General features: G+C 39.1%; 2 protein-coding genes across 14 annotated transcripts in view; both read right to left on the minus strand.

The window, feature by feature from the left end:
* The window catches only part of LOC124392413 (protocadherin gamma-A11-like), a 145,865-nt gene that overhangs the window by 17,863 nt on the left and 113,604 nt on the right, over positions 1-14,398 (minus strand). The gene's annotated exons all lie outside the window — the stretch shown is intronic.
* LOC124392423 (protocadherin gamma-A12-like) lies at positions 9,316-12,211 on the minus strand. The gene has a single exon (XM_046859457.1). The coding sequence runs from the start codon at positions 11,498-11,500 to the stop codon at positions 9,446-9,448; it is 2,055 nt and encodes a 684-aa protein (XP_046715413.1). The 5' UTR covers positions 11,501-12,211; the 3' UTR covers positions 9,316-9,445.

The following is a 14,398-nucleotide window of genomic DNA, read 5'->3' on the forward strand; positions in this document are numbered from 1 at the left end:
TGAAATACTACTTACAACTTTAGACACAGTTTATAGCTCAAGAGCATCTGGCAGGAGCTTTTAGGAAGATAAGGGGGTCAATCTGTTAAATAGAAACCAAATCCATGCTCTCAGCTGTACTTGTATAGATGCGTCAATTTGATGTCCAAATCATGGAATACTTCAATTTAAATCTGACCAATGATCAATGAAGAAAACAAATCAAGATCTGCAACGATGTAAAGAATAACATACTATGTCATATTTTCCCTTTGGATCTTTAATAGTTTGAGCTTTCTGAAATTATTATAAGTGGGAACCCTATGGTGCTATAAGGTATTTTACTTAACAAACTAAAGGATAAAATACTGCATTAACTGACATACTTTATAGACAAAACCCAAGCATAACTTGCTTTATTAAACTAATACTATGTTCTGATCCAACACTAATATATGAAGTTATATAATGCAAATATATACAATACATTCATTTAATTCAAATTTTTCTACACATTGTTATGTAGGGTGTTCCTCTACTCACTGGTTAGTTCCTACCAAAATTGTCCAAAAAGGACCATTGTCATTGGCATCTAAATCTCACTGCTGAACATGTGGAGCAAAGATAAGCCTGTCCGAGGTCTCACATTAGGGCTACTGTCAGCACAATTTGCTAAAAAAATGCTGACTATGAAAAGAACACAGTGTCAGAACCCAGAGAGCATTGAATAAGGGGATATGTCAGAATCGTTAGCAGAATCAAAATACTTTATCGAACCCCTATTAAAATTATTGGGCAGACCTGAAATGTAAGGCCAGACCTGTTAGATTGCCCATGCTGAAATCTGTTCACCAACAACAGTGCTAACAATGGGCAAATGGACATTGGAACTGGACCAAGGAGCCATAAAAAAAGCCTTGATAAAGCAGGCTTTCCATGCCTTATTGGGCCAGAGCTCTTTTGGTGGCACAATGGGAACTAAATAATATTATTCAAGCAGAGAGAGTAAAAACAGAAAAAAAAAAAATATATATATATATATATATATATATATATATATATATATATATATATATATATATATATATACACCACTTTGTACTGTAGTAGAGTGTATACTTAGACTTCAGCTTCTTAAGGTTTATTTTATTTCTTGTGTTTTTATGCTCACTTTTTTTTTCTTCTGTTTTAGTTCTTTATTTAAATTTTTCTGTTGTGATATTGCTATATTTTATTACTTTTATGTTAACTCTAATTTTATTATTTTATTATTACTTTGCGCATTGCCTTTTGCACTTTATTCAGCATATATATATATATATATATATATATATATATATATATATATATATATATATATATATATATATATAATATATATATATATAAAAATCAGTATAGATTTACTGTCCTTCAAAAATATACATACAGCCATTATTTTCTAAATAACTGGCAACAAAAGTGAGTACACCCTAAGTGATAGCAGCAGTGTGTAGTTTAACCATGCAAAGCCACATGTTCTATTCATTATGTTCATGTTTTTGTCTTCTTGACAGGACAATACATATTTGGGTATCTTGTATTAGAGCAGTTAAAAATTGGTGATTTGAGTTCAATTCCCTCATACTGACCACTGGATGTTCAACATGGCACCTCATGGCAAAGAGTATTTGAGAATTAGAATTGTTGCTCTCCACAAAGATGGCCGAGGCTAAGAGAAAATCTGTAACACCCTAAAACTGTTACAGTACAGTGGCCAGGGTCATACTAAGGTTTTCCAACACAGGTTAAACTTGTCAACAAGCCTCGCAAGGGTTGTGCTGTGTATCAGGTGCAGCAGCTGGCTTCAAAAAACAGATGCATGAGTGTTGCAGCATTGATTTAGAGTTAGCAGAAGTGGAAAGTCTGCTTGTCAGAGCTCAGACCATTCGCTGCACACAGCAACAAGTCAGTTTGCTGGCCGTCGTCTCAGGCCTCTTCTAAAGCTGTCTGACAAGAAAGCCCACAACTAGTTTGCTGAAGACAACATGTCCAAGAGCATGAATTACTGAATCCATGTCCTGTTTTCTGATTAGGCTAGGATGAATTTGTTCGGCTCAGATGGTGTTCAGCATGTGTGGTGACACCCTGGTGAGAAGTGCCAAGAAAATTGTATCTTGCCAACAGTCAAGCATGGTTGTGGTAGCATCATGGTCTGGGGCTGAATGAGTACTGCTGGTACTGGGGAGCTTCGGTTCATTGAGGGAAACATGAATTTCAACATGTACGGTGACATTCTGAAGCAGAACATGATGCCTTCCTTTCAGAAACTGGGCCAAGCAGCAGTTTGGCAACATAATAATGACAACAAACACACCAGCAAGATGACAACTGTCTTGCAGAGGAAGCTGAAGGTAAAGGTGATGGAGTGGCCAAGTATGTCTCTATAACCTGAACCCTTTTGGGTTTGAGCATCCACAAGCGGAAGGTAGAGAAACATTATGTGTCTAACATCCAGCAGCTTTGTGATATTAATTATAGAGGAGTGGAAGAGGATCCCAGCAACAACTTGTGCAGCTCTGGTGAATTCCCTGATCAGGAGGATTAAGGCAGTGCTACATAACACTGGTGCTCACACAAAATATTGACTCTTTGGACTCAGTTTTAACATGTTCACATAGGGTGTACTCACTTTTGTTGGCAGTTTTTTAGACAATAATTGCTGTATGTTGATTTATTTTTAGAGGACAGTAAATCTGTACTGCTGTACATAATAATAAAATGGTTGCTGAAATGTGAGGGATGTACTTACTTTTGTGAGATTCTGTATTTATGTGTATATATATATATATATATATATATATATATATATATATATATATATACATACATATACATACATACATATATATATATATATATATATATATATATATATATATATATATATATATATATATATATATATATATATATATATTTATATATATATATACATACACACACACACACACACACACACACACACACACACACGCGCACACACACACGCACACACATGCACACACACACACACACACACACACACACACACACACACACACACACATTCACCGGCCACTTTATTAGGTACACATGTCCAACTGCTCGTTAACGCAAATTTCCAATTTGCCAATCACATGGCAGCAAATCAATGCATTTAGACATGTAGACATGGTCAAGATGATTTGCTGCAGTTCAAACTGAGTGTCAGAATGGGGAAGAAAGGTGATTTAAGTTACTTTGAACGTGGCATGGTTGTTGGTGCCAGACAGGCTGGTCTGAGTATTTCAGAAACTGCTGATCTACTGGGATTTTCACGCACAACCATCTCTAGGGTTTACAGAGAATGGTCCGAAAAAGAGAAAATATCCAGTGAGCAGCAGTTTTGTGGGCGCAAATGCCTTGTTGATGGCAGAGGTCAGAGGAGAATGGCCAAACTGGTTCGAGCTGATAGAAAGGCATCAGTAACTCAAATAACCACTCGTTACAACCGAGGTATGCAGAAGAGCATCTCTGAACGCACAACAAGTCGAACCTTGAGGCTACCTTGAACCTACAGCAGCAGAAGACCACACCGGGTGCCACTCCTGACAGCTAAGAACAGGAAACTGAGGCTACAATTCGCACAGGCTCAACAAAATTGGACAATAGAAGATTGGAAAAACATTGCCTGGTCTGATGAGTCTCGATTTCTGCTGCAACATTTGGATGGTAGGGTCAGAATTTGGCATCAACAACATGAAAGCATGAATCCATCCTGCCTTGTATCAACGGTTCAGGCTGGTGGTGGTGGTGTAATGGTCTGGGGGATATTTTCTTGGCACACTTTGGGCCCATTAGTACCAATTAAGCATTGTGTCAATGCCACAGCCTACCTGAGTATTATTGCTGACCATGTCTATCCCTTTATGACCACAGTGTACCCATCTTCTGATGGCTACTTCCAGCAGGATAACGCGCCATGTCATAAAGCGCAAATCATCTCAGACTGGTTTCTTGAACATGACAATGAGTTCACTGAGTACTCAAATAGCCTCCACAGTCACCAGATCTCAATCCAATAGAGCACCTTTGGGATGTGGTGGAACGGGAGATTCGCATCATGGATGTGCAGCCGACAAATCTGCAGCAACTGCGTGATGCCATCATGTCAATATGGACCAAAATCTCTGAGGAATGTTTCCAGTACCTTGTTGAATCTATGCCATGAAGGATTAAGGCAGTTCTGAAGGAAAAAGGGGGTCCAACCCAGTACTAGTAAGGTGTACCTAATAAAGTGGTGGTGAGTGGAGGTATGTATGTATGTATACATATAATAACAGTAACAACAACAACAATAATAATAATAATAATAATAATAATAATAATAATTTATTATAATTATAATTAAGTAATCATGTCTGCTAGTGGATCAGGTATTTTTGGGGCCGCCTTGTGGTGTAAACCAAAAACAACACCGTGCTTTGTATGTGCACGAGACAGACAGGGTGCAGTGCAGCACCAGGGTGCGGCGCACAACATGCACGGCACACAAACACACACACACACACACACACACACACACACACACACACACACACACACACACACACTGAGTGAAGAATTTGTTTGCGTTGCGTTTATCATTTGCATAAAAACGTTTGTTTAAACCCTGGGTACGATCAATAAAAATACCCGCAGGAAAAAAACATGCCATAAATGATAGCGCGAAATAGCAGGTGCTGGAGTGAACGGAGATAGACTTTCAGCACCACGTGAGCGAACAGCGCCACTCAGAGCGGAGGTTAATCTTTCTCTCCTGTGTTTGGTACAATGTACCAAAGAAAACAAAACAAAACAAAACAATCAAGATCCAACCAAGTGAGAGCACCACACTATGCTACAATAATAAGTAATATGGAAAATTATGCCCTTATATTCTTCTAGAAGAAAAAATATTGCTAGGCAGTGTGACAAGATAACTGTTTAGAAAGCAGAGGGCTGGCAAAAAAGGATCTTGGATCTTTAAGTAAGATCCTTAACACTGCTCCATGAGTACACACAAAAGTGACCCTATACTACTGAATGCATAAATTCAGAGCAGAAGAAATAAACATGTTGAAAAAATTGCAATATACCTCTGAATTGAGAAAGAATGTAAAAAAAAGTTGAGAAAAGTTCAATAGTTCATTTGGTCCACATAATTACATACAACCCACTTCCTTGTTAAAGCTTCAAAACACCTTAAAAACAATAAAGTCCTTAAAAAAAAACAAAAGACAGAGAAGGCAGAGAAGTATGTAAGGGTGGTGCAGCACATGTATGAGGACAGTGTGACAGCAGTGAAGTGTGCAGTAGTAATGACAGACAGGTTCAAGGTGATTAAGTACCTGGGGTCAACAGTGCAAAGTAATGAAGAGTGTGTTAGAGAAGTGAAGAAAAGAGTGCAGGCAGGATGGAGAGGATGGAGAAAAGTGGCAGGAGTGATTTGTGATTGTGAAGAATCTGCAAGAGTAAAAGGAAAAGTTTATAGGACTGTGGTGAGACCTGTTATGCTGTATGATTGAGAGACAGTGGCACTAACTTAAAGACAGTAGGACGTTTTGGAGACAAGGTGAGGGAGGCACAATTGAGATGGTTTGGACATGTGCAGAGGAGGGACATGGGGTATACTGGTAGGAGAATGCTGAGGATGAAGCTGCCAGGAAGGAGGAAAATAGGAAAGCCTAAGGAGGAGGTTTATGGATGTGGTGAGAGAAGACATGCAGGTAGTTGGTGTAAAAGAGGCAGATGTAGAGGACAGGGTAGTATGGAGACGGATGATCCGCTGTGGTGACCCCTAATGGAAGCAGCCAAAAGAAGAAGAAGAAGAAGATAATGATTTTAAAAATAAAATAATTTCTTACCTTTATTGAGCCATGTACATGGGACAGGAATTGAATGGGGACCAGGAAGGCAAACACAGCAGGATAGGCAGGAGGACAGCATGAAAATAAGATTGAACAAAAAGAAATTAAGTTCATGTGACACTTTGGGACCCAAATGACACTTACCTGTCCTCTGCACAATTACAAAACATGTATGTATTCATATTTCACATTTTTTGGAGACATGGCATGTATCCAGAAACACAGTACACATAATAGAGTCACATACAAAGGATAGATAGATAGATAGATAGATAGATAGATAGATAGATAGATAGATAGATAGATAGATAGATAGATAGATAGATAGATAGATAGATATTTTCTTTTTTTTTGTATTACATTTAATGCATTTACAGTGGTTTCCCCAAAACAATAATTGAAGAGCCCCCTAAGGTTTCTACATTGTACATTGTAATTGTAGAGTGTTTATGCTCTATACTGTTTGCAACATACTGTGAGAGAATAAGAAAAAGAACATATTTTGTCCTATTTCTCTCTCTCTCTCCTTCTCACACACACACACACACACACACACACACACACACACACACACACACACACACACACACACCCTTCCCCCTTCACATTAGACTTAAACCCTAGGCCACTGGAATATGTTATAAACTGCAGGGGCATTTAATCTCCCACAAAATCATCTCCTATGCTTTTCCACCATTAAACAGGGCTTTGAGTTTCTCACTGCCCCCCTGTGGCCTGTGACATGATGGTACAGGCTACACATGAGCCAGCTTGTTTCTATGGTGACACCTCCCTCTAAGGATGAAACTGAGCTAGGGTTGAGGTAAAAGGTATCCATGCAGCACAGAAAAGCACATCGTGCTCAGGCCTATGTATCAGGGCAACTCAAATTGTAATCCTCAAAATAAAATTTTAAATGAGTATGTTTCATTATCATCATTCATCACTGAAGATGTAAGGTATCAACATTAATCCCCTGCCAAACGTTAACATTTTGTATGAATTATTTCATGACCACCTTGTTGTGAGAAGTGTGGAAATTATTTTGCACATGAGAGATTATTAGTTTGAGCTGATGCAAAAAGGTAATGTGTTTTGTCTGTTTTTCTCGATATTGAAGAAGGAGCAGTTGGACACACACAGTACAGCACAAAGAATGCAGGGTGATGCAGCTGAAGAGGGGGAAGGGAGGATGGATGAAGAGTAAAATAAATGCTGGAAAAGCACCACTCCTCCTCTTCAAAGAATAAACAGCAATACATTACCATCTTATTAAAAAAATAATAAACGTTATTATTCCTCTCTGTGCATCAGCAATAATTTGATGTTTAAGGTACAAATAACCATGACCTAGTTTCATCAAATCCATCCATCCATCCATCCATGCACATGCTGCAGTGGAATTGCATGATGCAAAACAGAATTATACTTCACACCATGTGCTATGTGCTTGTAGTATTATCAACTTGCTCAATAAAACAAAGACAAAAACTGAAATATCATTTACAAATTCACACTGAGCAACATAAGAGTAAATTATATAATTCTGAAATCAACTCTGACTAACTCTAACTATATAAAATAGCCTTAAGTACAATAAACATAAGAAACAGGGCCAGAAAACTCAAATATAGAGTCAAATTAAATAATTAAAAACCCAGCAAATAAAACAGCAAGACATTCTGGACAATATAAACAAATATTGTATATCTATATATGATGTATGTGCAAATTGCTGCACAGAATATATGGTGTGAGAGTGGTAGTTCAGTGGTTAAGGCACTGTGTTACTGATCGTAAGGTTGGAAATACAAGACCGGGGATCGCCAAGATGAAAATAATTTCACTGTGCTGTAATGTATATGTGACAAATAAAGACTATTAAAAATCAAATCAAATCAAATTTTATTTGTCACATACACATACATACAGAGTACGACATGCAGTGAAATGTGACTCTATATGTGGAGGATTTTGTTCCTGATTAATACAGTTTTCTTGCAGTTTGACTTTCTTACTTATTTTGCTGAAGATATATAGGGATTAACTATGTTTAGATTACTGATCAGCCTTACTCCTGCCTTGCCCTCCTGAATCACACACTGCACCACCAACAGCAACAACCCCACCACCAACCCAGTCATGCATTATAAAAAGCAGACCGTGTTTACATTAAACCCCTCAAAATATCTCTAGAAATGCACAACAAAAACATTTATTAAATCTAGTTACAAAGGAAGTGTTGGCATATATATTTTTCAGTAGGATCTGATTAGTGAATTCCGGTTTAATAAGTCAAGTCAAGTCAGGTTTATTTGTATAGTGCTTTTCACAACAGATATTGTCTCAAAGCAGCTTTACAGAAATCAACAGTCAAGGTGAATGGTGTGCATTTATCCCTGATGAGCAAGCCATGGCGACTGAATAAGAAGTGTAACACTATTTACATCTATGATTTAATAGAGAATGTCGCTTGTGCCATAAACATTTATCTTGCTATTGGATGTAGATACTGTACCTGTACAGTACAGAAGCTGGCTAAAATAAAACAGATGTGAAAAAGTTCAAAGCTCGGAATGCACAAGTTCTCACACACACACACACACACACACACACACACACACACACACACACACGGAAAAAACATGTGTACATCCACTTTATAACACTAATAAAAGCCAGTGTGAACACACAAAATAACCAACATTGTTTCTTCCTGTAGAAAATTACCTCCACATCTGTCTACCACATGTACCACTGTCTCCACAAATCACCAAGCAACAAAGCACATCTGGGTGAGTTCAAAGTAGAAGCTTGTGGTGTAACGGGAAATAAACACAAGCAACTACACACACAAAGGCACCATCAACATTATTAGCCTAATTGCAATTTCCAGTTTCCTGCTACATTTTACAAGATACCAGGCTTTACATTTAAAATTGGGTTAAAATGCCTTATTTATCCTAATAACGTGAGCATGACTGAAAAGTGATCTGAACTCACATTTCTCTCTCTCTCTCACACACACACACACACACACACACACACACACACACACACAGACACACACACACACACACACACACACACACACACACACACACACAGCTTCTCTCTCTTATTAGATCTACCTTTTAATCCGACTTGCCACAGTTAATAATTTAAACTTACAACTTTCATTCATAGAAAATATGGTAAGGTTCTCACCTCAGCATTAACATCTGGATTAGTGAAATGCTTGGTTTGTCTTGGCACAGTTCTTGTGTTTCCTAGGTCAACATTCACAAGACTCTGAGTGGAAGATGGAACAAATTTAATATTGCTCTTTCTAGAGTCAGCGGTTCCGTACATCTCATAGTTGAAGGTTTTTTTTAAACTGCCCATTCCTCCTACATCTGCGTAAAGAGGTGGATAATACGGAATAACTGGCAGATTGGCACCGGATTTATAAAACATCCTCTCACGTCTCCATCTGTAGCATTTCACTGACACTATAGCTATGATGGACACGATGAAGAGAAATGAAACTACAGCCAAGGCCAGGACTAGATATAAAGTCAGATTGTCATTGTATTCTGTGTCTTGTTTAAAATTGGTAAACTCGGAGAGCACTTCAGGAAAGTGTCCGCCACCACCACGTTAACATTGACTGTAGCTGAACGAGAAGGCTGTCCGTTGTCCTCCACTACAACAGTGAGCTTCTGTTTCACAGCATCTTTATCAGTGACTTGGCGCACAGTTCTGATTTCTCCATTCTGTAAGCCCACTTCAAACAGCGCCCTGTCTGTCGCTTTGTGTAGTTTATATGAGAGCCAGGCATTCTGTCCAGAGTCCACATCCACAGCCACCACTTTAGTGACCAGATATCCCACATCTGCTGAACGAGGCACCATTTCAGCCACCACAGAGCCACCAGTTTGTACTGGATACAGAATCTGAGGAGTATTGTCATTTTGGTCCTGAATAAAAAAATTGACGGTTGCGTTGCTACTCATAGAAGGTGAACCACCATCTTGCGCCCTAATAGTAACGCTGAACGACTTAATTTGCTCATAATCTAATGAGTTAATCGCATAAATTCTGCCATTGTCAGAATCAATCGAAACTAACGATAATGCTGGTCTGCCGTTCACATCTTTGTCGACAATAAAGTAGGAAACACGTGCGTTGGCGCCCAGGTCCTCATCATAAGCTTTCACGCTGAGTAAAATTAAAGAAGGTGAATTATTCTCAGGGATGTGCGAATCGTATGTTTCCCGTTCAAAACGTGGAGAATTGTCGTTTATATCAGATACCTTTACTAGCAGTGTTTTTGTGCTGGACAGCGCCGGAAGACCGCCATCTTTTGCCATGATTGTGATATTATATTCCGCAGTTTGCTCTCTGTCTAAGCTGGAGTCTGTCACTATGCTGTAGTAATTGGACAGAGACGATTCGGTTCTGAATGGGAGATTACCAATAATCCAGCATGTGACCTTTCCATTTTCCTCCGAGTCCCCGTCTTGTACGTTGATCACTGCTACTACAGTACCTGGAGGAGAGTTTTCGGGCAATGTGTTGGAAAAGGACATTAGGGCAATTTTAGGCACATTATCATTCACATCAGTTACTTCAATCACAACCTCACACGAGTCGGCTAAACCTCCCTGGTCCTTTGCCTGGATTTTAAATTCATGAACGGCCGTGTCCTCAAAGTCCATCTCTCCAGACAGCCTTATCTCGCCAGTGGATTCATTGATTGTAAAAAGCTCTCTGATTTTAGGTGTTGTATGTTCAAAATAATAGCCAATTTGCCCATTTGATTCCGTATCTGCGTCAGTGGCGTTAACTTTAATCAACAACTCCCCCTTTTTTGTGGATTCAGGAGCAGATACTCTATAAGAGCTTGTTTGAAACACGGGGGCGTTGTCGTTACTATCTAAAACAACGACATAAATGTTTACAGTGCCAGAGCGTTTAGGGTTGCCTCCATCCATAGCGGTTACTGTTAGATACAAATGTTCTTCTTTTTCTCTGTCTAACGGCGTCTGTAAAACAAGCTCGACATTTTTCCCACTACCTGCTCGACTCTGGGTTTTCAGTGTAAAATGCTCAGCAGGATCAATTGAATAGCTCTGGATGCTGTTGATTCCCAGGTCGGGATCGAGAGCTCTGTCCAGAGCAAAGCGCGCGCCGACAGACGCTGATTCACTGATCTCTAATTTCATTTCCCCTCGTGGAAACGCAGGACTGTTATCGTTCACGTCTAATATTTCCACTATGACCCTGTAGAGCTCGATCGGGTTTTCTACAATGATTTCGAAGCTGATGCTACACGTAGACGTTGAAGAAGAGCACAGAGTCTCCCGGTCCATTCTCTCCTTTACAGTGATATGTCCCTTCTCCCTGTCCAACTGCAAATAGTCGCGCCCGCTCGCAGCGAAGATACGAGCTTTTCCCTCAAGCAGCCGCTTAGGCTCCAGACCCAGATCCTTCACAACATCTCCGACTAAAGCACCAGGAGACATTTCTTCAGACACGGAATAACGGACCTGCCCGGATGCGGCATTGAGCAAGTGCAAACAGAGAAAAACCATACAGGAACCCCATGAGACAAAAATGCTTTCCTCCATGATGACGCAGCGGCGTTACCGAGTCTTTACCCAGATCAATGTACAATATGCAAAAAATTGTTCACGAATAGCCCGAAATATATATATATTAAATAGTATTTATAAAGAAAAAGAGCATAAGAAGCAATCCTATACCCAGGCGATGTACAACTGAAATGGAATCCAAAGACAGTGGACATGCGCAAATGTCAATAAGAGACGTGTTGGGTTTTTTTAAACTTCAGAAAAATGAACTTCACTGATCAACAGCGACACTCATAGCTAAAAATAAGCAGTTACACAAAATATATACATTTCTGCAGAGAATGAGGTTAAAATGTATTTAAGTAACCAGAGAAGAATAAGAAAATCTATAGATCTTATAAATGGTCAAATGATATATTATTTCAGATATATTGTTTCCAATACTATCATAACTAGTAAAATTAGTTGAAGAAAAAGTAGATTGTCAGATATACTCATATTGTCAAAGTATTTTTTTTTTTTTTTTTACATATGGTGATAAAGCACCGCCATATTTCAATATTTCTGTTTTCAATGAGTGTACTGAGTGTAGATTAATGAGTAAAAATCAATTCGAAAGATTGCAATAGCAGGCTAATACATAACAAAATTGAAAAACGTGAAGGGGGTTCACTGAATGCACTGTGCATGTGTATGTATATATCTTCTTCTACTTCTTCTTTCAGCTTCTCCCATTAGGGGTCGCCACAGCAGATCATCCGTCTCCTCTACATCTGCCTCTTTCACCCCAACCACCTGCATGTCTTCCCTCACCACATTCATAAACGTTCTCCTTGGTCTTCCTCTTTTCATCCTTCCTGGAAGCTCCATCCTCAGCATTCTTCTAATGATATACCCCATGTCCCTCCTCTGCACAGGTCCAAACCATCTCAATCTCACCTCCCTCACCTTGTCTACAAAACTCGTTTCTAACCCAGTCCATCCTTGTCAGTCCTAATTAAAATCTTAGCATCTTCATCTCTGCCACCTCCAGGTCCACCGCCTGTCTTTTTGCCATGGTTTCTAAACCATAAAACATACTGTAGCAGGTCTCACCACAGTCCTATAAACTTACCCTTTCACTCTTGCAGATACCCTGATATCACAAATCACTCCTGCCACTCTTCTCCACCCACTCCACCCTGCCTGCACTCATTTTTTTTTCTTCACCTCTCTAACACATTCTCAATTACTTTGCACTGTTGACCCCAGGTACTTAAACTCATCCACCATTACCACTTTTTCTCCCTGCAACTGCACCACTCCACTGCCCTCCCTCTCATTTACACACATGTACATTGTCTTACTTATACTGACTTTCATTCCACATCTCCAGGCTATTTTCTGCTCCATACTCTCACCACAAATCATAATATCATCCACAAACATCATAGTCAACAGAGACTTCTGTCTGACCTCGTCAGTCAACCTGTCCATCACCACTGCAAACATATCCATCGCTTTCTGTGCAATTTCTGCATATATATAGTGTGTATATATATCCTACGTGTGAATATATATATAATATTATATATATATATATATATATATATATATATATATATATATATATATATATATATATATATATATATCATCCATCAACAAGTTCGGACAGTAAAGGATGCAGATGGAAATGTGTTGACAAGTGAGGAGAATGTATTAAGAAGGTTGAGGGATGCGGATGAGAGAAAGAGAAAGGTTGATGGATGATGTGAAGATGGTAAAGCAGGAAGTGGATAGGATTAGTAAGGAGGAAGTAAGAGCAGCTATTAAGAGGATGAAGAGTGGAAACTTGGTTGGCCAAGATGACAAACCAGTAGAAGCAAGAAGATGTTTAGGAGAGACTGCAATTTTAATTTTTGAGAGGATGCCTGAGGAATGGAGAAGGAGTGTGCTGGTACCAATTTTTAAGAATAAGGGAGACATGCAGACCAGCAGTAACTATAGCGGAATAAAGTTATCAGCCACACAATGAAGTTATGGGAAAGAGTAGTGGAAGCCAGGCTGAAAGAAGAGGTGACCATCTGTGAGCAACAGTATTGATTCTTGCAGAGGAAGAGCACCACAGATGCAATATTTGATTTGAGAATGTTGATGAAGTATTAAGAAGGTCAGAAGGAGTTGCATCTTGTGTTTGTGGATTTAGAGAAAGCAAATTAAAAAAAGCAAAATTAATGGAGAGGGTGTTAGAGGAGTGAAAAAAAAGAGTGCAGGCAGTGTGGAGTGGGTGAAGAGTGGCAGGAGTGATTTGTGATAGAAGAGTGTCTGCAATAGTCAAAGGGAAGGTTTATAGGACTGTGGTGAGACCTGCAATGTTGTATGGTTTAGAGACAGTGGCATGGACTAAAAAACAGAGGTGGAGCTGGAGGTAGCAGAGTTGAAGATGTTGAGATTTTCATTGGGAGCGAAGATGATAGACAGGATTAAAAACAAGTTTATTAAAGCGACAGCGCATGTAGGATGTTTTGGAGACAAGGTTAGGGAGGCTAGATTGAAATGGTTTGGACATGTGCAGAGGAGTTTGATCAGGAAAATCGATAGGAGAATGCTGAGGATGGAGCTGCCAAAAAGGAAGAAAAGAGAAAGGCCAAGGAGGAGGTTAATGAATGTGGTGAGGGAAGACATGCAAATGTTTAATTAAAAAAAGCAGATGTAGAGGACAGGGTAGTGTGGAGAAGGATGATCCGCTGTGGTGACCCCAAACGGGAGCAGCCAAAAGAAGAAGAAGAAGAAGAAAAGAAGATATACACACACACACACACACACACACACACACACACACACACACACATTATATCACCCCTCACCTTTTAGCAACCATTTAAGTATATCTTCTCAAAGGAAAATACTATAAAATTTAAAGTTGTATATATTTTTAAATAGTCAATATGC

Source organism: Silurus meridionalis, chromosome 10, assembly GCF_014805685.1.
Source record: "Silurus meridionalis isolate SWU-2019-XX chromosome 10, ASM1480568v1, whole genome shotgun sequence".
NCBI lineage: Eukaryota > Metazoa > Chordata > Actinopteri > Siluriformes > Siluridae > Silurus > Silurus meridionalis.

Excerpts from the sequence above, each read along its gene's own strand:
- LOC124392423 (XM_046859457.1), bottom strand. The coding sequence starts at position 11,500 with ATGGAGGAAAGCATTTTTGTCTCATGGGGTTCCTGTATGGTTTTTCTC.